Genomic DNA, 23,145 nt, shown 5'->3' with positions numbered 1-23,145 from the left:
CAAAAATATATGGGATCTAAAATAAAGAAGCTCAAGAACCTCGGGGAAAAAAGCAATAGCATTTGTTGAAGAAGCAGCATCTATAGGGATGATGTTGTAAGCAATCAGATCCTCGGTTGATGCAGAATCTGATTCCATGACCCGCTTAAGCTGCAACGAAGATAAAAATGTTTAAGAGTTGTGGCAAATTCAGACAAAATTCAGAAAATGTAAAAAGGAAAGAAAGAAAATAGTACTCTTACTAAATTACCCATGTCAGTATTGGTGCATTCACCATTACTATAAATGCAAAGTGGAAGAGATTGACTTGAAAGTGATGTAATGTAAGTAATATAAATAAGACGGTGCAGTTTGAAAGGAAAAAAAAGTAATTAATAGACTTTACAAATGGAAAGGGTCATTCATTCCGAGACAAATGTTTTTTACAAATGGGTCACTCATTGTGGGACAAAAGGAGTAATAAGTAAAAAGTCACTGCCGCTTTTACAAAGTTATTATTTATCAGCAGTTCCCATGCAAAAATTTATCCCATCCACTTCAGTTATTTTTTAACTATTAAAAAATTTTAAAAATTAAAAGAAGCAAGAGAATATTGCATAATTAGAGTCTACTCAAAATCATATATTGGTGTTAGAGTATATAATTATATAGGGTATAAGTGCTTGCACAGTTTCTGTTAAGTAGTTTATGTTGTACTGCATTATTACTAATAAGGCTTATGTGAAACTGGCAGCACTGTGATATATCTAAGATTAAAGTCCCTACAGATTTGTGAACTCTACAATAGGGATTTAATTGAACCCATAACTCAATGAACTAGACTATGCATTTCAGAAAACATTGCAATGCATATGGTTTTCTCTCAAATCCTGATTTTTCAGTTTTTATAATAATTGGAATACCTTATTCCATAATCATATTAATAGATTACATTAGTTCAGAGAAGGAAGAACCGAACCTCATCAGGAATTTCTTCACTCAACTGCTCAAGTACTGTTCCTAAAACCTTTAAGGTAGCAAAAACCCTTTTCCTCTTCACAGTCTTACGCTCCAACCTGTATTCAGCATGAAAGACTTAATGTAAGAAGGGGGTGGCAAAGAGCAGTGTTATCGAAGACGGATGGCAGTCCAGGGCGGAGAGCCAAATCTCGTCATATTGGCTGCTTTTTGGCATCGTGATTGCAGATCATGGCAGAAAAACCAGCAATATTGACCGATATTTACCATGGCGGCCAGCCCAAAAACCACCATGATATCCCGCCATGGTGGATATTCAATAACACTGGCAAGAAGGAAGATCAGTATCATCTAAATAGGCATACACACATATCAGTCAGAAACATACTCGCCAAGATTACGGCTGAAAGCACCAGACTCCCTCAATTGCATTTCCTCCTCAAGTAATTTATCCACATTATTTTTCTTTCTGTAACTCTTGTAGAACTCCTGTAATCGGGCAATGTCCTGACTTCTATCTATGGTTCCAACTTCCCTTTTAGCCAGCTTTTGCTGAAAATATAAACAAAAAACAAAGATAAAATAAGGACGCTGAATCCTTTAAAATTGTAAAACCACACGTGATTTTACAGCTTAGCTATTTTATAAAACAGCTACACTATATAGCTATCTCTCAATAAACTGGTGAGGTATTAATAATTACTGTAGAGCATGTGCCCCAAACTATGAAGTGGTGAGGTCTTAGTTGGAAATATTTAAAAACATAGTTTGATCTAAAGATCCTGATAACGTTGCATTATACAAAAGCCAGTATGAACTAGTCACCAAAATGACTAAAAGGCGAAACTCTCAAGAACTAAATAAAAAAGATAAATCATGCAATAAGATTATAAGAAATGAAGCTAAATGGTGTGAACATTTCATAGTAGGGCTTTCACAAACCGTGCAGCAAAATTCCAATATACCAATCAAGCCTGAGCTGTAATACAGAGTCACAGTCACAAATAAATAAAAACATACTAGTACTCAGAGTTCAAGTGCTCCGATCAAAACTTTTGAGCTACATAAAGCTAGGCATTCGATATTACCTTAATGACAGACATCAAACCAGTCTTGAATTGTAAAACACCTCGGCCTTCACTGTTAGGGTCCAAATTTTGAGATAATGAATATGCATGCTCACATACTGCAAAATGTAAGAATTTTTAAGAATGAAGAATGGACATAGACTCTAGAGGATCTAAGTTGTCAAATTGAAATATATAAAAACATTTTCAAACAAAAGGGTTTTCATTAAAAAGACTTTTACATTTTTCATCAATTAACATTTTCCTATAATCCACCACTATCACAGGAGAAAGCTAAGAGATGATATAAAATCAAAATACTTCATATAGCCTCTAAAGCTATGATGCAGTAAGGAAAATAGCAAATACAATATAATGGAAGACTCATCATATAGAATCGGCACAGATAGAGCACAAGATAAAAACAGCATGAACACCAACATACATATTCGAGAAACAGTGGGAGCATCGTCTTGAATTTCATCTGCTACTCTTAAAATTTCATCAATATCTCTATTTTTAGCAAGCGCAGATGGCACATTTCCCGCAATTCCACCAGCAGGTTGCCCAAATGCATCATCGCCAGTTCTTTCCCTTCTCAAAGCAGCCCGAACTAACCGCTCCCAAAGCTCTTCAACTCGAGACATCTGCTAACATGCATTAAATACAACACAAATTAATGTTTTAGAAGACAAAATGATAAACCAAGACTCAGTCATAAACACAAAATGATAAACCAAAACTCACTCATTCATCAAGAGTGCAAGAAGTACAAATCAAAACAACCAGCAACATTGACATACGAAATATTTGACAAAAAATGTACCGGAATTGAATTTCAGAATTGATTCCTAAGGTGCCTTTCTAGCAGTAAAAGTAACCATAAGCTAAAACGAAACTTCAAAAAAAGTAAGAGTGAGCAAGAAAGAGTGACTCGGCATTGTTTCACCATCAATCAATCAGTATATCTATACGCAAATAACACTCTTATACAATTCAAATCAGTGAATTGGAACTATGCAGTTAATTCCACAGATTCAACGCGGAATTGCGTTTCAGACTGAAGCTCTACTCTACTGCGATGCAATTCAATCGTGCGTCGCCTTTGGCAGGGGTAGGTGACTATCGCCACCGCAGATCGCGGTTTAATCGCGTCCTAACGCACGTTACAGAAGATTAGAAAAAAATGAAAAACCTGAGCTCAGTCACTGGATGCGGCGGTCGAAGACCAGCTCCGGTGCGTTTTCCGGCCAGTTGAGTTCAGTGCTACTCCAACTCGTATTTCTGATGCAATGCTTGACGCGGTTTTTGAATGGAGTTTTCTTGTGTTAGGGTTTTGAAAACGGTTTCGTCTGAGATGAGGTAGAAGAAAGTGAAAGGAAATGAACGTGAATCGAAAGGAAGATGCGTTTTGTTTTTTGTTTGGTAGGAGAGAAAGTAAGACGAAAGAAAGATTAACTTTTCTCTACTTTTATTTGATTGATATTTGATAGAAGAATAAGAAGAAAGCTATTAGAAATAGTTTTAATATTAAGTGATTTTTGAAAAAGTTATAATAAAATGATATAATATTTAAAATAATTATTTAAATCAATTTCTATTTTAAAATTTTTATTAAAAATATGTGATATCATATAAATCAATTTTAAAAAAATTGAAATAAACAGACCCATATTTTTATAACAAGATGTTAATTAATATCTTAAATTAATGTATTAAATAAGAGTTATGTGTGAACAAAATCTTAAGGAAAAAATAAATAAAATAAATTGTATAAGATCTTTTTCTCAATAAGAGAATTATAAAATTGTAACTCATAATATTTGTTAAAATATATATATTTCAAATAAGTGAAATATCATAATTTTCAAATTTTTAAATCAATTTTTTTATTTTTCTTTTCTCTTTTTCCAACATTCAAATACAATATTAAGTCTTTACATATAAACCAGACAATAATGTGATATGATTTTATTTTATTTTATATAATTTGTTTATTTTTTAAAATTTGTATTTCTGCGTATGAAAGTGTGTGTATATATATATATATATATATATATATATATATATATATATATATATATATATATATATATATATATATATATATATATATATATATATATATATATATATATATATATGAGAAGGGTTATATTGACTCCAAGAGTAAGTTATAATAACTTACTCCACATCTTGACCATTAATTATTTTCAATCTAATGGTTAAAAATAATAAAGAATAGTTTTCTCTTTCCACTTTTAATGACTTATTATTTTTAACCATTAGATTGAAAATAATTAATGGTCAAGATGTGGAGTAAGTTATTATAACTTACTCTTGGAGTCAATATAACACTCCTCTATATATATATATATATATATATATATATATATATATATATATATATATATATATATATATATATATATATATATATATATATATATATATATATATATATATATATATATATATATATATATATATATATATATATATATATATGGGACGACTCAAGTGAGAACACTTGGTTATTATGAGAAATGAGAACAATGAATCACGATCATTAAATTTTGATTTTGTTGATTTTAATGGACTGGATTGGTTTCTCTTTCTATGTTAATTTAAAATAAATATTAAGGATAATAGAAAGAGGGTGAAGGATAACATGGTGAAGTTGAGTTATTTCTCCATCATGGTGAATTACTAAAATAACCATTGATTTATTATTAAATAATTTCAATGGACATGATTGATTGTGAATGACCTACAAACCAAGTAGTATGTAGAAAAATAAATATTTACATTCATACCCAAAATATATTTTTAACTCGCATCAAAATATATGGAAAACTACACTAACAATTTTGTTAATTAACAAATTAAAATGTTAAATATATATATTAAAACAAACTCTAATATTAATATTTGTAATAGTTAAAGTGAAATGTATGTAAACATTAATTATATAATTAAAAAAAATTGGTTTTAAAATTTATTTATGCCAATCAACAATAATTTATTTATTGAATCTTTTATTAAATTTTAAAAAATTATTTATATTAATTAATTATGATTTAACCATTAAACATTAAAAAATTAGTATTTTATTATTAAGTGAACACTTCATTACTCTTTGAATTTATTTTATTTTATCATTTTATTTTAAAATAAATTAAAATTTATATTAATTTTACTAAAAGTATCAATATCCAACTAAAATATATGGGTACCAAAATATTTATCTTATTTTTAATAAAAACAAATAAAAATATAATTTTTTAACGATAAAAATAATGTTTTTGTAATGACCCATCGCTAGTACCCTATGTTTTATATTAAATATAACAGCAACAATGGATTGTGTATGCCAAAATGAATGAAATACAAAATTTATATAAGTTAAATGAAAAATATTAATGCACAACATTAGATAAACTCATCAACATTGTATTAAAAAAAAAAAAAACTGCCAACAAGTTATCAAAAAAAAAAAAAAAACCTCATCAACATTGATACACAATTTTTTCAATTTTTTAATTTTTAGTAAATTTCTATTTTTTTTAAAACAAATATTTTATGATTTATATTAAAATATTTATTCGGACTAATAAGTCATTTAAAAATTAATTAAATTTCTACATAAATTATAAAAATACAAAAGAAATTAAAAAAAAAATTGGGCAATTGTATAAATTGTTAAAAAACTTGTTTAACCTATTATAATAGGTATTCTAGTAGTTCACCATGATGGACCAAAAATTTAACTTCACCATACTAACCTTCACCTAGAAAGAGAAACCAATCTGGTCCATTAAAATCAACAAAATCAAAATTTAATGGTCGTGATTCATTGTTCTCATTTCTCATAATAACCAAGTGTTCTCACTTGAGTCGTCCCCTATATATATATATATAGGGGACGACTCAAGTGAGAACACTTGGTTATTATGAGAAATGAGAACAATGAATCACGACCATTAAATTTGATTTTAATGGACTGGATTGGTTTCTCTTTCTAGGATCCAGTCCATTAAATATTAAGGATCTTAGAAAGAGAAACCAATCCAGTCCATTAAAATCAAATTTAATGGTCGTGATTCATTGTTCTCATTTCTCATAATAACCCAGTGTTCTCACTTGAGTCGTCCCCTATATATATATATATATATATATATATATATATATATATATATATATATATATATATATATATTGATCTTTTGAAAGATTTTTGTGTGCTATACTATATAAAAGTCACGAAGTTCGTTAAATTTGTAAAATTTAGTCTTTTGGAAGATTTTCGTGTGCTATACTACATAAAAATCACAAAGTTCGTTAAACTTGTATACATTGGTAAGGGTGCAGTTACCGTGCATAGATAAAAATCTATGCACCGTGCATAGATTATTATGGACCCTTGGATTATTGGATCAAATTCTAGACATCAATTGTCATTACTCAATACTCACCACTCAATATTCAATACTCAATACTCAATACTTGATTAAAAACATGATCCAATGGCTTATGTAGGCTTATGCATGGTGCATAAGTAAAATCCTTATGCATGTTAGCCAAAGCCCATCGGTAATTTGGAGGATTTTGGTGTGCTATACTACAAAAAACTCAAGAAGGTTCTTAAACTTCAAAAATTTGGTATGTTAATAGATTTTTTGTGTGTTATACTACATAAAAGTCACGAAGTTCGTAAAACTTGCAAATTTTAATATTTTGGAAGATTTTCGTGTGCTATACTACATAAAAGTCAAGAAGTTTCTTAAACTTCCAAAATTTGGTCTTTTGGAAGAATTTTGTGTGCTATACTACATAAAAGTCACGAAGTTTGTTAAACTTGCAAATTTTAATATTTTGGAAGATTTCCGTGTGCTATACTACATAAAAGTCACTAAGTTCGTTAAACTTTCAAAATTTGGTACTTTCGAAGATTTTTGTGTTCTATACTACATAAAAGTCACGAAGTACGTTAAACTTGAATACATTGGTATTTTGGAAGATTTTCGTGTGCTATATACTACATAAAAGTCACGGAATTTGTTAAACTTACATACATTGGTATTATGGAATATTTTAGTGTGCTACACTACATAAAAGTCTTGAAGTTTGTAAAACTTGCAAAATTTGGTCTTTTGGAAGATTTTCGTGTGCTATACTACATAAAAGTCACGAAGTTCGTTAAACTTCTAAAATTTGGTCCTTTTGAAGATTTTTGTGTGTTAAACTATATAAAAGCCATGAAGTTCGTTAAACTTGCAAAATTTGGTAATTTGACAGATTTTCGTGTGCTATACTACATAAAAGTCAAGAATTTTGTTAAACTTTCAAAACATGGTCTTTGGGAAGATTTTTGTGTGCTATACTACATAAAAGTCACGAAGTTCGTTAAACTTGTATACATTGCTAATTTGGAAGATTTTCTATGCTATACTACATAAAAGTCACGAATTTCCTTAAACTTGCATACATTGGTATTTTGGAAACTTTTCTTGTGTTGTACTACATAAAAGTCAATAAGTTTGTTAGATTTGCAAAATTTGATCTTTTGGAAGATTTTTGTGTGCTATACTACATAAAAGTCACGAAGTTCGTTAAATTTGTAAAATTTGGTCTTTTGGAAGATTTTCGTGTGCATATACTACATAAAAATCATGAAGTTCGTTAAACTTGTATACATTGGTAATTTGGAGGATTTTTGTGTGCTATACTACATAAAAGTCAAGAAGTTTCTTAAACTTGAAAATTTTGGTATTATAGAAGATTTTTCGTGTGCTATATTACATAAAAGTCACGGAGTTTGTTAAACTTACAAAATTTGATCTTTTGGAAGATTTTCGTGTGCTATACTACATAAAAGTCAATAAGTTTCTGAAACTTCCAAAATTTGGTCTTTTGGAAGAATTTTGTGTGTTATACTACATAAAAGTCATGGAGTTTGTTAAACTTGCAAATTTTAATATTTTGGAAGATATTCGTGTGCTATACTACATAAAAGTCACTAAGTTCGTTAAACTTTCAAAATTTGGTACTTTTGAAGATTTTTGTGTTTTATACTACATAAAAGTCACGAAGTACGTTAAACTTGAATGCATTGGTATTTGTGAAGATTTTCGTGAGCTAATACTACATAAAAGTCACGGAATTTGTTAAACTTACATACATTGGTATTATGGAATATTTTAGTGTACTATACTACATAAAAGTCTTGAAGTTTGTAAAACTTGCAAAATTTGGTCTTTTGGAAGATTTTTGTGTGCTATACTACATAAAAGTCACGAAGTTCTTTAAACTTCTAAAATTTGGTCCTTTTGAAGATTTTTGTGTGTTAAACTATATAAAAGTCATGAAGTTCGTTAAACTTGCAAAATTTGGTAATTTGGTAGATTTTCGAGTGTTATACTACATAAAAGTCAAGAATTTTGTTAAACTTTCAAAACATGGTCTTTGGGAAGATTTTCGTGTGCTATACTACATAAAAGTAACGAAGTTCGTTAAACTTGTATACATTGCTAATTTGGAAGATTTTCTGAGCTATACTACATAAAAGTCATGAATTTCGTTAAACTTGCATACATTGGTATTTTGGAAACTTTTCTTGTGCTGTACTACATAAAAGTCAATAAGTTTCTTAAACTTCCAAAATTTGGTCTTTTGGAAGATTTTGTGTGCTATACTACATAAAAGTCACGAAGTTTGTTAAACTTCCAATTTTAATATTTTGGAAGATTTTCGTGTGCTATACTACATAAAAGTCACTAAGTTCGTTAAACTTTCAAAATTTGGTACTTTTGAAGATTTTTGTGTTCTATACTGCATAAAAGTAACGAAGTACGTTAAACTCCAATACATTGGTATTTTGGAAGATTTTCGTGTGCCAATACTACATAATGAAGGATAAAAAACACTTAGAAAGGGGGGGGGGGGTTTGAATAAGTGTACTTTAAAAACTCTTAAGATAAAAACAATTTGCACAACGATTTTTATCCTGGTTCGTTGTTAATGAAACTACTCCAGTCCACCCCTTTAGAGTGATTTACCTCAACTGAGGATTTAATTCACTAATCAGACTTTATTACAATGGTTTTCCACTTAGATACTCTCTAAGTCTTCTAGATTATTTTGATCACACCTTGATCACTCTAGGAATACAATGCTTAGATACCTTCTAAGACTTCTAGAGAATCCGATCACAACTTGATCTACTCTAGTTCCGTTACAAATGAATGTAAACAAATTACAAGAGTTTTTCAATGCTTCTTAAAAAGCTGTAATCACAACTGTGATATATCTCTTAAGTTCTAAGCTTAAATCTCACTAAGATATTACAATGAAGTGAGGTTGAAGATGAAGTTTGATAGCTTTTGAATTTGACAGAGTTTCAGCTAGTTTGCGTTTTTACACTCAAGTGTTGTAACCTTGCTTCTGATCAGAACTTCACTATTTATAGGCGTTTGAGAAGATGACCGCTGGGAGCATTTAATGCGTTGCGTGATCCGTACAATATTGCATTTAATGTTTCACTCTTTGGTCAACTACCTCGAGCCTTGCTTGTCCTGCTTTAACTGACTTTGCCTTGGATAGCTTCTAACGTTCCTTTTGTCAGTCAGTGTAGCCTGCCATCTTGTACTTGATTCTGATTCTTGTATTTGTTGAAGCAACGTTTGAATATTCAGAGTCAATACAGCTTGGTGCAGAGCATCTTCTTGTCTTCTGACCTTGAAGTGCTTCTCAGCGTGATACCATAAGAACTTCGGTGCTTCTGCTTCTCAACTCAAAGTCCTTCTGATGTTTCATTAGACCATGTTCTGATTCTGCTTGACCATCTTCTGATGTCTTGCGAGAGCATGTTCTTATGTTTCCATCTTGAACTTCTTGAGCCATAGCTTCTTAGCGCTGATTTGTGCATACTCTTAATATATTTCCTAAAATGGAAAATGCATAGGATTAGAGTACCATATTGTCTTATACAAAATTCATATACATTGTTATCATCAAAACTAAGAATATTGATCAGAACAAATCTTGTTCTAACAATCTCCCCCTTTTTGATGATGACAAAAACATATATAATTGATATGAATTTGCAATCAGAATATCATATGACTAAAGACAATAAACACAGTTATAGCATAAGCATATAAACGTAGTGTGTGAATATGTCTCCCCTGAGATTAACAATCTCCCCCTGAGATGAATAATCTCCCCCTGAAATAAATACTAGTAGAATCTTAAATAGAAGGACTTCCCTGAGTATTTTTCCATTTCAGTTGAGACAAACACAAAGCTTAGATCTTCAGAACATTCAGAGCTTCTGCTTCTTGCTTCCATAGGACAACTTCAGAGCTTTGAATTTCTCCTTGAATCATAGCTTGCTTGACTTCTTATCAGAACTTGATTTGAATCAGAACATCTTTGAATGTACCAGAGCTTCATCAGAGCATCTTTACATCCTGAAATGTTTCAAAGCAAACTAGATGATAATAATCAGAGCATTTATATTATCAGAATATTCATATAAGAATGAATATATATCAGAGCAATATGGGAGAAGAAAAAGTATAAGAGCATATTCTGTAACAAGAATATCAGAACTTCTTTCTTCTTGCTTCTGATCTTTGAAGCTTCACAGCACTAAGCTTGCTTCAATTTCCAATTCTTGCTTCTCAAGCAGAATTGCATTTCCCCATGTATTTGCTTCTCATGTTGAGCTTTTTCAGAATGTCTTCAATCCTGCAAAAATCTCAAAGACATAGAACTTGCAAATATTGTTAGGAATGTTGAGACTTAATCCTAGCAACTGATATAGTAAATCAAATCTATTATCCTATTTCTCCCCCTTTTTGTCATAACATCAAAAAGCAATTAATCAAAAAAGATTCAGATGAAAAATAAATAATCTGAGAGAAGATAAGAGATTTCATTGATAAGAGATTAATCAGAAGGGATGACAAAGTCAGATGCAGAAAACAGATGCAAGAAACAAGAAACAACTAAGACCAAAGGACTACGACTAGCCTAGCTTAGAAACTATCTTGGCTAGAAGGCTTTGAATCTCAGAAGTGCTCTCAGTCTGCGTCTTCATGAATGATATGAACTTATCATGAACATCCTCATGCTTATCCAGGCGAGAAGCAATGGCAGCTTGATTTTGTTGAAGGGTCTTTAGTGTATTTGACAAAGTAGACGATTCACCAGAAGCAACAGTGTTCAGAGGAATAGCATCAAGCATGAGAACATCATCACATAAATTTTCCTGAGCAGGAAGTTCTTCTTCAGGATGATTCTCAACAGCACTTGTTTCAACATTAACAACTTCAGCATTAGCATCTATAGCATCAGCAACAGTATCAACATCATCAGCTTCTATCATAGAAGCATCTTCAGAATAATATGGGACAAGAATGTCAGAATCTCCATTCTCAAGAGCTTGAAGAATCTCAGCCAGATTCCTGGGAGGAGTAGGAGCAACAACTTATGATGGGTATTCAACCTCAGGAATAACCATGTTAGGTGCCTTCTCAGAAGGATTTTCCCTAAGCCAGTTGAATAACCATTTGAAATCTCCAGTCAGAACAGAGAACTGAGGCTTCCAAACAACAATCTCAAGACAAGGTTCATCTTCCAATTCGTCCACAAACTTCTTCTCTTCAAGAGAGCTCCAATTTCTGATTGGATGATAGTATCTACCATCATCAACTTCCAGAAGACAACCATAAGCACTAGATGCTTCAGCCACGCATCTTCTCTGGATGTGCATAGCTTCCAGCTGAAAATCCCTTCTAAAGAGTTTCCATAATCTCCGAGTTGCAACATCATTCAACCTGGAGTTATGAGAAGCTCTCAGAACTTCCATTCTTCGACTGACCATGAGTTTAAACAGCTCAATCTCAATAAGACTATATGGTCCAGGAGGATTGAAGGTGAATTTATAGTCAGGGTAAAGAAGGCAGTAAGGTTTTGATTTTCTGGAGGTTATAATAGATGAGAAGATAGGAGATGGGGGGTTGGAAGAAGATAGAGAATCTGGTGAGATTGGTGATGAAGGGTTATTTTCTGAAGGTGTTGGGGAACGATAGATAGTGGAGTAGGTTTAAGAATTGGTGTAGAAGGAGATGGTTGAGAGATGTTTGGTATGGTGAAGGTGTTATGAGGTTCAGAAGGAGGAGGGGTTCTCTGAGAGGAACAAGAAGCTCTTAGAGCACGAAAAGAATCTCGAATGCGCTTCCCACGGTATTCAGCAGATTGTACCTTGAGAGGATCATAAGAGATCTTCTGCTTCTTAGCTTGCCTAGATTCTGCTTCTGAAGCTTTTCTTTTTAATCTCTTTTCTTGCTTCTTCTGCTATTTCTTCTTTAACTCAGCCAGAGATGGACGAGTTCTTCCCCTAATCCAGGCAGGATCAATGGACGCTTGAGCTTTAACAGAAATCTTCAAGTAACGCTTGACAGACTTATGAAGCTCTTCTTGAAACAAATGAGGGAAACCTTCAACAGGAGATCTTCTGATCAGAATATCTGTGAATATTCTTGGAACAGAAGTTATCTGCTTAATCAACAACATGCTTTTCAAATCAAAAGCATTCAGAACATGTCCTTGAAAGACAGTGAAGAACTTTGGAGTACCAACAGATCTTAGAGCATCCAAAAGATCACTCTTCACCAGAATGTCTGAAATCATTCTTGCAAGAGGAATGTAATTCTTCTTGAAATTTGGATTCTTCTGCCTTTCTTCGTCTCTAGACTCTTCAATATTTGTTCTCAAATGTTGAAAGAGAATGTGAGAGAGATTAACCGGAATACCTTTTGTAATGCAGAAAATAACATACTTCTGATCTTGATTCACATAAGTAGAGGCAAGAGATCGCTTCCTATGATAAAGAGATCCCAGAAGAATTTCTGCCCAAACATGATAGATAGGCTTCAGCGAAGTAGTTTGATTTGGTGAAGCTCTGAAGGCGGACAGTTCTTTATCAACTTTCTCCCAATCAACTCTACCAGGGAGAGCGCATGTGATTCCTTCTAAATCATCAAGACCATATATATTTCTAATCATCTTCTCAGTGATGACAACTTCATGCCCTAACACGAAAGAGATGATTGCAGTTGGAGTGACTGTTGCATAAGTCCAGAAATCCTTCACCAGAAGAGGATAAACTGGTCCATGCAATCTTTCAAAGTAGTTCGTCCATCCTTGAACTACTACTGCATCTTTGATTTTGAAACCATGTTCAGACAAACTTTCAAAATCTACCATTGATTCACATAATACTTCCAGTTCAGTTGTTGGAATGGAGCAGGTCTTCAGAGGACAATAACCAAACTTATGTTGAACAAGATGTGCGGACGACATTTTTGGTTGATTGCTTGAAGATGAAAGCATGAAGGGTTTCTGAGATTCGGTTTAGAACTTAGGGTTTATGCAACAATTAAGAAACTCGAGAGAGAGAGAGAGAGAGAGAGAGAGAGAGAGAGATGAAAATGAAGAAACAATGAATGAAGAGAGAGAATGTAAAAGATGAAATTATTATTGAAGGAGTGTTTAAAAAGAAAAACAGATTTGAAAAGAAATGCACTTAAGTGTTTGAATGACATGACAAATTGCATTTAATGAAGAGTGACGTTAGGAGAGAGAATATGATAAAAGAAGTGATTTGCACAGTTACCTAGGGCGACGTCTCCTCAACTGCACGCATGCTTGTCCAAATAGAGTAGACACGTGTTTAACACTTGGAAAGCTAGTTACAGCTGTTTTGCTTTAAAATAACTTTTGAATCAACTTAGATAATGAAACGATAGTAATAACAGAATCATAACTTCTAATTGATCATCATCAAAACTTCTTATAAGAAAACAAAATCATTTCAAAACTAATCCATACGTCAGAACTTCTCATCTTCTCATTCTGGGCATAAGTCCATACTGATGTTCTTCAGAATGAACTTAAACCTATCTTCACCAAGGGGTTTTGTAAAGATATCAGCCCATTGGTCTGTATCCACAAAGTTTAAAGAAAGAACACCCTTCTGAACATAATCCCTAATGAAATGATGTTTAATCTCAATATGTTTGGCTTTAGAGTGTAAGATAGGATTCTTAGATAAACATTTAGCAGAAGTATTATCACAGAAGATAGGAATGTTACTCTCATATATCTGATAATCTTCTAGCTGACTCTTCATCCAGAGCATCTGTGTACTACATCCAGCAGCAGCAACATATTCTGCTTTTGTAGTAGATAGGGTGATGGTAGCTTGCTTCTTGCTGTACCCGGAGATCAGATGACTACCAAGAAATTGACAACTTCCAGAAGTACTCTTTCTTTCAATTCTATCTCCAGCGTAATCAGCATCACAATATCCTACTAAGTTGTATTCTTCAGATCTTCTGTAGACTAAACCAACATTAGTAGTACCTTTCAGATACCTCAGAATTCTCTTAACAACAGTTAAGTGAGATTCTCTGGGATCTGATTGGAATCTAGCACACAAACAAACACTAAATAGAATATCAGGTCTAGAAGCATTAAGATATAAAAGAGATCCAATCATACCTCTGTACAACTTCTGATCTACCTTCTTACTTACCTCATCCTTACCTAAGATACACGTTGGATGCATAAGAGTCTTTGCTTATTTGCTTTCAGAAAGATTGAACTTCTTCAGAAGTTCTTTCACATACTTGGTTTGGTGAACATACGTTCCTTCTGATGTTTGATTGATCTGAATCCCAAGAAAATATTTGAGTTCTCCCATCATGCTCATTTCAAACTCAGCCTGCATAGACTTAGCAAACTCCTTTCCAAGTGTAGCATTAGATGTTCCAAAAATAATATCATCAACATAAATTTGAAAAATTAAAATATCTTTCTTAAATGTTTTACAGAAGAGAGTAGTATCCACTTTTCCTCTAGTGAAACCTGTAACACCCCAAATCTACCCCTCAATTAATAAGAGCAAACAAAGCATAAAACATCGAAACAAGCAACTAATTTGAGGCGTCACATATTCGACTTAAACAAAACTACAATTCATGCTCAAAGTACATGGATACATAACACTTATATCGGAGGAAACTCATAATTCATCGGACATATAAATCCAAACAACTTCATCATATTGCAGCGGAATTTAATTAACAACACAATATCCAAATCTTATATTCTTATCAACATGGCACAATAGGTCCAAAACGTCTCCACAAGACATAACATCAAAGTTCAAGAAAAGATATTCAACATAAAATAAGACACAAGCAAGTATCGCAAACATCCCCCCCGAGTGCTACGTATCAGAGCATTGACACACCGACTCGAGCTATAAGGTACACGGCTACTCCACGTTGTTACCTGCATGTTACCAACGGAGGGTAACATTCAAACATAAGGGGTGAGATATCATTCATTATAAAGAAACGTATGATAATACTCAAAGCAAGAGAAAAGATCATACATTGGTCACCACTTCTCATCACAATGCTCAATACAACAATTTCACATCACATAATCAACTTAAGAAACGGCAAAAATGTCACCAATTCAACTATGAAAATATATATAATTCATGAGTAAGATTCCAACACAATCACAACAAACATCTCATCATCAAGTCACCACGTCTTAACAATCATATCTTCATTAAGTCACAATATCATAATCAAATAAGACTCAAATGCAATTCACATGTGACTCGACTTATGCAAATGCATGTGGTACCATTTGGAGTAAAACTCCCACGTCTCAAGATTTGCCATTGGGCACACCGTCGCTAATTGCCATTAAGGCCACCGTCACTTTTTACCATTAAGGCCATCGTCTCTTAATGCAATGGACGTGACTCACTAAATACAACATCCATATAAACACGATATTCACAAATACATCACAAATACCGACTAAACATCACTACTGTTATAGTAGTTCACCACTTCCCAATCACATCGCTACGTTGCATCATCATACAACAACACACCACTTCACCACACAAATCATAACATCAAACAAATTCATTTAAAGAAAGATTCAAAAAGGTTTATAAGCATTCCTAAAACATATCCATTAGAAAGGTCTCAATTATAGCTTCGCATAGGTTCAAACGGCACTTAAAAAGGAGTTACGGTTCAAAAGTTACATCATTTCAAAGTTTGGAAAAGTTCTGTAAAACAGGGTTCGCGGCGCCAACAAGGTTCGCGGCGCGAACTGAGTGAATCAAATAATCCCTAAGTTCCTGCCAAGCAGTTCGCGGCGCCAACAAGGGTTCGCGGCACAAACTGAGCGAATCCAATTTTCCTGAGTTTCTGCCAAGCAGTTCGCGGCGCCAACAAGGGTTCGCGGCGCGAACTGGCGATTTTTAGAAAACCCCAAACACAGAAAACAGCATACGAAACCCATCCCAAAACCCCTAAACTCAACCCAATCAAGTTGGAAAACACCAAGCATCACGAATAACAATAGAATACATGTTATAGACACAATTATAACACCTATTATGAGTCTTCTAACATCATAACATCATCAATCATACTTAAATTCACAATTTCATAGAAGTCTAATGTAAACTCTAACAATCTCTATTCAATTTCTACACAATCATGGATGACAACATACAATCAAAACCCCACCCAAAACATCATCATACATCCCTTTAGCATGAAAGAATCCCACCCTTACCTTAGGTTTTGGATTGAATCCAACTCTATCTTCAACTTTGAGATTCTCCTCTTCTCTCCTCTCTTCTCTTCTTACACCAAAAACCCCAAATGAACTTCTAATTTCTATTTCCTCTAAAACCCTTGTTTTAGTTAAACCCTTACTATCTTAAATTACTAATGGGCTCTAACTAGCACCCTTCACTTACTAATACCAACTTAGGCCCAATAACCAACAACACTTACTATCTTATATTATTTACTAATAATTCCCAAATAAAACAACATAAAATTAATTAAGCATATAATTAACACATAGTTCACAATTAATTCACATAACTCACATAAATAAGTAATTAAAGAAAAACGGTCGTTACAAGTCTCCCTCACTTAGAATATTTTCGTCATCGAAAATTACCTCAATCGAATAACTCGGGATACGACTCGCGTATCTTGCTCTCCAATTCCCACGTCATACTTTCACCGGTAGTTCCCGACCAAACCACCTTCACCAAGGCAATCTCTTTTCCTCTAAGCGCCTTCGTTTCGCGATCCTCAATTCTTATCGTCATAGTCTCCACTTTGAGATTATCCCGCACTTGTACATCATCCATATGAATTACATGTGAAGGATCAGAAATATACTTCCGAAGTTGCGACACGTGAAACACATCATGCAAATTCGAAAGATTAGGCGGTAAAGCCACTCTATACGCCACATTACCAACCTTCTCTGAAATCTGATACGGTCCAATAAAACGAGGAGTGAGCTTCTTCGACTTCAAGGCTCTCCCCACTCCGGTAACCGGCGTAACTCTCAAGAATACGTGATCACCAGCTTGGAATTCTAAAGCTTTCCTCCTTTTGTCATGGTAACTCTTCTGCCTACCTTGCGAAGTCTTCATCTTCTCACGGATCAACCTCACCTTCTCGGTAGTTTCTCGAACAATCTCAGGTCCAAGTACTACACTCTCACCCGATTCATGCCAACACAACAGAGTCCTACACCTCCGACCATACAACGCTTCAAACGGTGCCATACCGATACTCGAATGGTAACTATTGTTGTAAGTGAACTCTATCAATGGAAGATAAGTATCCCACGTACCTCCTTGCTCAAGAACACAAGATCTCAGCAAATCCTCCAAAGATTGAATCGTTCTTTCCGTTTAACCATCTGTCTGAGGATGATACGCCGAACTCAAACTCAACTTAGAACCCAACGCTTCTTGCAAACTCTTCCAAAAATCTGAAGTGAACCTCGGATCTCTATCCGAAACAATACATAAAGGAACACCATGCAACTTCACAATCACGCAGACATAAATCTCCGTCAACCTCGTAACTGGATAAGTGATGTTAATAGGTATGAAATGAGCAGACTTCGTAAGCCTATAAACGATCACCCAAATCGAATCATGTCCTCTCATGGTATTCGGCAAACCCGTCACGAAATCCATAGAAATGCTATCCCATTTCCATTCCGGAACTTCCAATGGTTGCATTAATCCAACAGGCTTATGATGTTCCACTTTCGATTTCTGACAAATCAAACAAGCATACACAAACTGAGCTATGTCACGCTTCATTCCAGGCCACCAAAACAAATTCTTCAAATCTTGGTACATCTTCGTAGCTCCGGGATGAATACTCAGATTACTCCTATGAACTTCCTCAAGAATAGGTCTTTTCAAATCCATATCATCAGGAATACAAATCCGATCACGGAATCTCAACACACCGTGCGCATATAACTTAAAATCACCCTTCTCAGCTTGATCGACTCCAATCATTGAATCAACCAATTTCACGTCCAACTTCTGGGCTTCTCTGACACTATCCAGAAAATCATTGTTAATCTTCAACATACCCAATCGAACACTCTTAGGGGTCACTTCACATACCAAACTCATGTCTCAAAATCGCTCAATTAATTCTAACTCCTTAACCATCATTGTCGACATATGCAAAGTCTTGCGACTCAAGGCATCGACAACAACATTAGCTTTTCCTGGATGATAATTTAAACTAAAGTCATAGTCCTTCAATAACTCTAACCACCTTCGTTGCCTCATATTCAATTCCTTCTGATCAAACAGATACTTCAAACTCTTATGGTCGCTAAAGACTTCAAATCTAGAACCATAAAGATAATGTCTCCAAATCTTCAACACAAACACTACAGCAGCAAGTTCCAAATCATGCGTAGGATAGTTCTTCTCATGAACTCTCAACTGTCTTGATGCATAAGCAACAACTTTACCATTTTGCATGAGCACACCTCCTAAACCCATCTTAGAAGCATCACAATAAACCACAAACGATTCTTCTGGATTAGGCAATATCAAAATCGGTGCCGACATCAACCTTTTCTTCAACTCGGTAAAACTATCTTCACAAGAAACATCCCACACGAAGGCCTTACCCTTACAAGTCAACTTAGTCAACGGAAGGGCTAACTTAGAGAAACCTTCAATGAACCTTCTATAATAGCCAGCTAGTCCCAAAAAGCTTCGAATCTCGGTAGCTGACTTAGGAGTTTCCCATCTCAACACAACATCAACTTTAGACGGATCCACTGCGATGCCATCACTAGAAATGACATGCCCCAGAAAACTAACTTCCTTCATCCAGAACTCACACTTGGATAACTTAGCATACAACTTCTTCTCTTTCAAGACTTGCAATATCAACTTCAAATGCTCAGCATGATCTGATTCTGATTTAGAGTAAATTAAAATATCATCAATGAACACCACCACAAAACGATCCAGATACTCATGAAAAATACGATTCATGTACTCCATAAATACTCCAGGTGCATTCGTAACGCCGAAGGGCATCACGGAATACTCATAATGTCCATAACGTGTTCTGAAAGCCGTCTTCTGCATGTCCTCATCTTTCATTTTAATTTGATGGTAACCCGACCTCAAATCGATCCTGCTAAACACCCGAGCACCAACCAATTGATCCATCAAGTCATCAATTCTTAGAAGTGGATACTTATTCTTGATTGTCACCTTATTCAACTGACGATAATCAATGCAAAGTCTCATACTTCCATCTTTCTTCTTAACCAACAACACTGGAGCTCCCCACGGCGACACACTAGGTCTCACAAACCTCTTCTCAAGCAATTCTTCCAACTGCTTCTTCAATTCAGACAATTCAGATGCAGACATCCTGTACGGTGCCATAGACACAGGTCTAGTACTAGGTACCAATTCAATAGAGAACTCAACTTCTCTCTCAGGCGGTACATCAGGAATTTCATCAAAGAAAACTTCAGGAAAATCGCTGTAATACGGTGAACTGACTTTTTCGAAATGTACGGATAGCAAGAGTCGCCACCGACTTTTATTTTATCCAAATTTAATCAGAAAGGCCAAAAGAACAGGAAAAACCTTTTAAATAAAATAGGGTTCGGGGGGTAATTATGCAAAGGGAAGGTGTAAGGCACCCTTTGCATCCATGGTTTTCCATGGGCTCTTAATTGCTTTGCTTGTTTTGAAAAGAAATGTAGAAGAAGAGACAAGGAATTTAGTCGTAAATGAGCGTAGCCTTGAAAATGTTTAGGAAAAATATTTAAACCAAAGCATGCAATTAAGGGCAAATTACCTTGATAGTTGATAAAAAATTTCTTTTAGCCTTTCAGGGTGAAAGAGTCTATCCTTGCCATAAGAGGGCAGGAAGCCTTTCATTTGGAGGTTGAAGGGTCGTCGCATTATCGTTCACCATAAGACTGACCCATGCCATAGAGAGGCAGGTAGTCTAAGGGAAGGATCAGAATAGCCTTTTCGTAGGCAGCCAGAGGATACCTCAGCCTTTTCGTAGGCAACTTCCGAGGGTCGAGATCATGTGTATCGAAGGCAGCATCATTAGGGACCATGATCTTAATCGAGGCAACATGGCTGAGGTATCCTCGTATTCGAGGGACTGACTATTCTACAAAAACACAAGGCAACAAGGCAACAGGCAACAGGCAACAGAGAGGTTTACCCAAAAGTGTGCGTGTGTGCACCAATCACGTGATTATATTCAGTTATATTATCTTGCAAGTTTAAGTGATTCTAATTCAGTTCAGAGTTACACTCCCTAAAATTACTACCACAACAATTAATATTAACAGTGATAATGGGGGAAGGGAAATTGCAACCAGCGGAGGAAAGGGGAATTGAAACCAGCGGAGTAATAAACAAATAAGTCTAACATAAGTAATAATTAGTGTTTAGGGTTACCGACTATGCGAAGCTTTGGTGTTTGGCAAACTCTGAAAAAGTGAAAAAAATGGCAAACAGAAATAGGGTGGGTGCATTATCAGTTCGGAGGCGAACATTGCTAACCCTAAAAATAAAAAGATAAAGAAATTCAATATAAATAACATATAAGTACTTAGCTTTGAATTTGATCTGACATGGTTGGCGGTCGGAGGAAGCCTCGGGGTTAACACTGAAAATGGCAAAGGCAGAAAAGGTGAATGTATGCACAGTTTCAAAAGAGGTTTAAAGGGTAAACCCTAAAAATAAAAGGAAACAAAATAGACTTTGAAATTTAAATGAATACTTAGCTTTGTATTTGACGTGGCGCGTAGCTGGAGTGTATTCGAAGAGTAACCCTGAAAAAGGCACAGAAAAACAGATATTTTCAGTGTATGGACTGATTGTTTTAAACCCTGATTAGGGTACAAATTAAATAAGAAAATACGAACGATTTAATTAATTATTGGTCTTGCGACCTAATTATTTAAATCGGGATAAGAAAATAAAATCGAGTGTAAAAATAATTTTTATGAATTTTTGAAATTTAAATAAAAATAAATATGAATTTTTAGAGGTTTTTAATAATTAAACCAATTTAAATCTATTTTATAAATAATATATATATTAAATATTATATAAAATAAATAAATAATAAGTATTAAAATGTTTTTTATAAAGTTTTTATATAGTTTATACACATACAAAACAAATTTATTTGAAGAAAAATAATATATATGTATTAAAAAAAATAGAAAAGGCTATGTAATTAAAAATAAAAAAAAATTGGAAAATACTTAACTTTTGATTCAGTGTGGCGCACCAGGGGAGGAATATGGTGAACCTGCATCTCCAAGTGCGTTGGATCACAAGCTGGAACAATCTGATGGTTAATAGGTTGAGGGCGCACCACCTTTGTGTGAACCATGACACACTGGATCCAACTTTGGGCAAAAAGAAAAAGGCGCGCAAACACATTCAAACGGGCCAATCGTAGGACGACACCTGGTCGTCTTCTTCACCCAAAATTGTTGCAGATCCTTTTACACCGCTGTTTTATGGAGAGTTGTAGAAACTCTATCTTTTACACCTGTTCAACCACAAACCAACACATACGCATACAGAAAATAAAAAGTGAAACCACCACTGGCTTCGTCTTGGCCATGCGAACGTTCCTGTACCAGTTTCACACCCTGATTTGCACTAAATTAAAAACCCCAATTTTAAGAACATGAACCCTAACATGGCATGTTCTTCATATCAGCACCAAAACATAATTAAACATCCAGAATTGTTCAGTATATCACATAGAACAAATATATGCAATTAGATTTGATTATGGATGCGTGTTTTATGCAAATCAAAGAGAAAAAGAAAAGCAAACCGTGAAGCTTTTAGAGGTTGATTCTGAGTGTTTGGCTTGCGTGTGACAATTGGAATAGCTTCAGTGACGTCCAAGGAACGTATTGGAACCGATCAAACGCCTTGAATTGATTTGTAATGCAGAATTGTAGTTTGAAATTTTTGGTGAACTTTGAACTCGGGTTTTGGATTCTATGGCTGCAAATTAGTGAACCCTAACATCTGGCTCTGTTCCTGTACTTATAGAGGAGATATTAGGTTAAAAAAAATTGGCTTGAATCCTTTTAAATCTTTGATTGCCATTAGAGAAAATTTGATTGAAAAATCTTTCTAATTATGGACAAATTTTGATCCAATTATTCCATATGAGATATGCACGAAATTTGATAGGTTTTTGATTTACATAAAGATTGGATTTGATTGGAATTGGCTCTTTGATTGAATATTTTGATTTTCATGATTTATATAAGTTAATTATCATATTTAAATGATCAAAAATTTATATAAAATCAAATAAAAGCCAAAATTTCGTGGCAATTGGGTTTGAGGCTTTAGATGACTTGTGGTCTCATATCAAAATTATTTTCCATGCTCCTTTTATGTCTTTTTGAAAAAAGTGACTTTTTGTTGACTTTTGAAAAGGACCTGTAATATTTTGGTCCATATCTCTCAAATGAAGCATTTTTAGGCTTGACATGTGAGAGACAAAGTTGTAGAGAATCAAATTTCCTTCAATATGAGCTTTGGATAGAAAATTTTGGATGTTCCATGTGAAAGTTATGGCTGGTCAAAGTTCAGTTGACTTTTCCTATACAAAACCCTAATTTAGAAACTTTT

General features: G+C 34.0%; 1 protein-coding gene across 1 annotated transcript in view; it reads right to left on the bottom strand.

The window, feature by feature from the left end:
* The window catches only part of LOC131648743 (callose synthase 9-like), a 46,404-nt gene extending 42,925 nt beyond the window's left edge, over positions 1-3,479 (bottom strand). Inside the window, exons 1-6 of the mRNA XM_058918472.1 lie at positions 3,220-3,479; positions 2,470-2,671; positions 2,046-2,143; positions 1,346-1,509; positions 959-1,055; positions 40-150 (exon numbers count right to left, since the gene is read on the bottom strand). Coding sequence (XP_058774455.1) covers positions 40-150; positions 959-1,055; positions 1,346-1,509; positions 2,046-2,143; positions 2,470-2,671 — 672 coding nt within the window. The 5' untranslated portion in view covers positions 3,220-3,479. The remainder of the gene's footprint in view (positions 1-39; positions 151-958; positions 1,056-1,345; positions 1,510-2,045; positions 2,144-2,469; positions 2,672-3,219) is intronic.
* Positions 3,480-23,145: the final 19,666 nt, after the last annotated feature.

This window comes from Vicia villosa, linkage group LG2, assembly GCF_029867415.1.
Source record: "Vicia villosa cultivar HV-30 ecotype Madison, WI linkage group LG2, Vvil1.0, whole genome shotgun sequence".
NCBI lineage: Eukaryota > Viridiplantae > Streptophyta > Magnoliopsida > Fabales > Fabaceae > Vicia > Vicia villosa.
The sequence above is the reverse complement of the archived record's forward strand: the minus strand, read 5'-3'. Positions and strand labels throughout refer to the sequence as shown.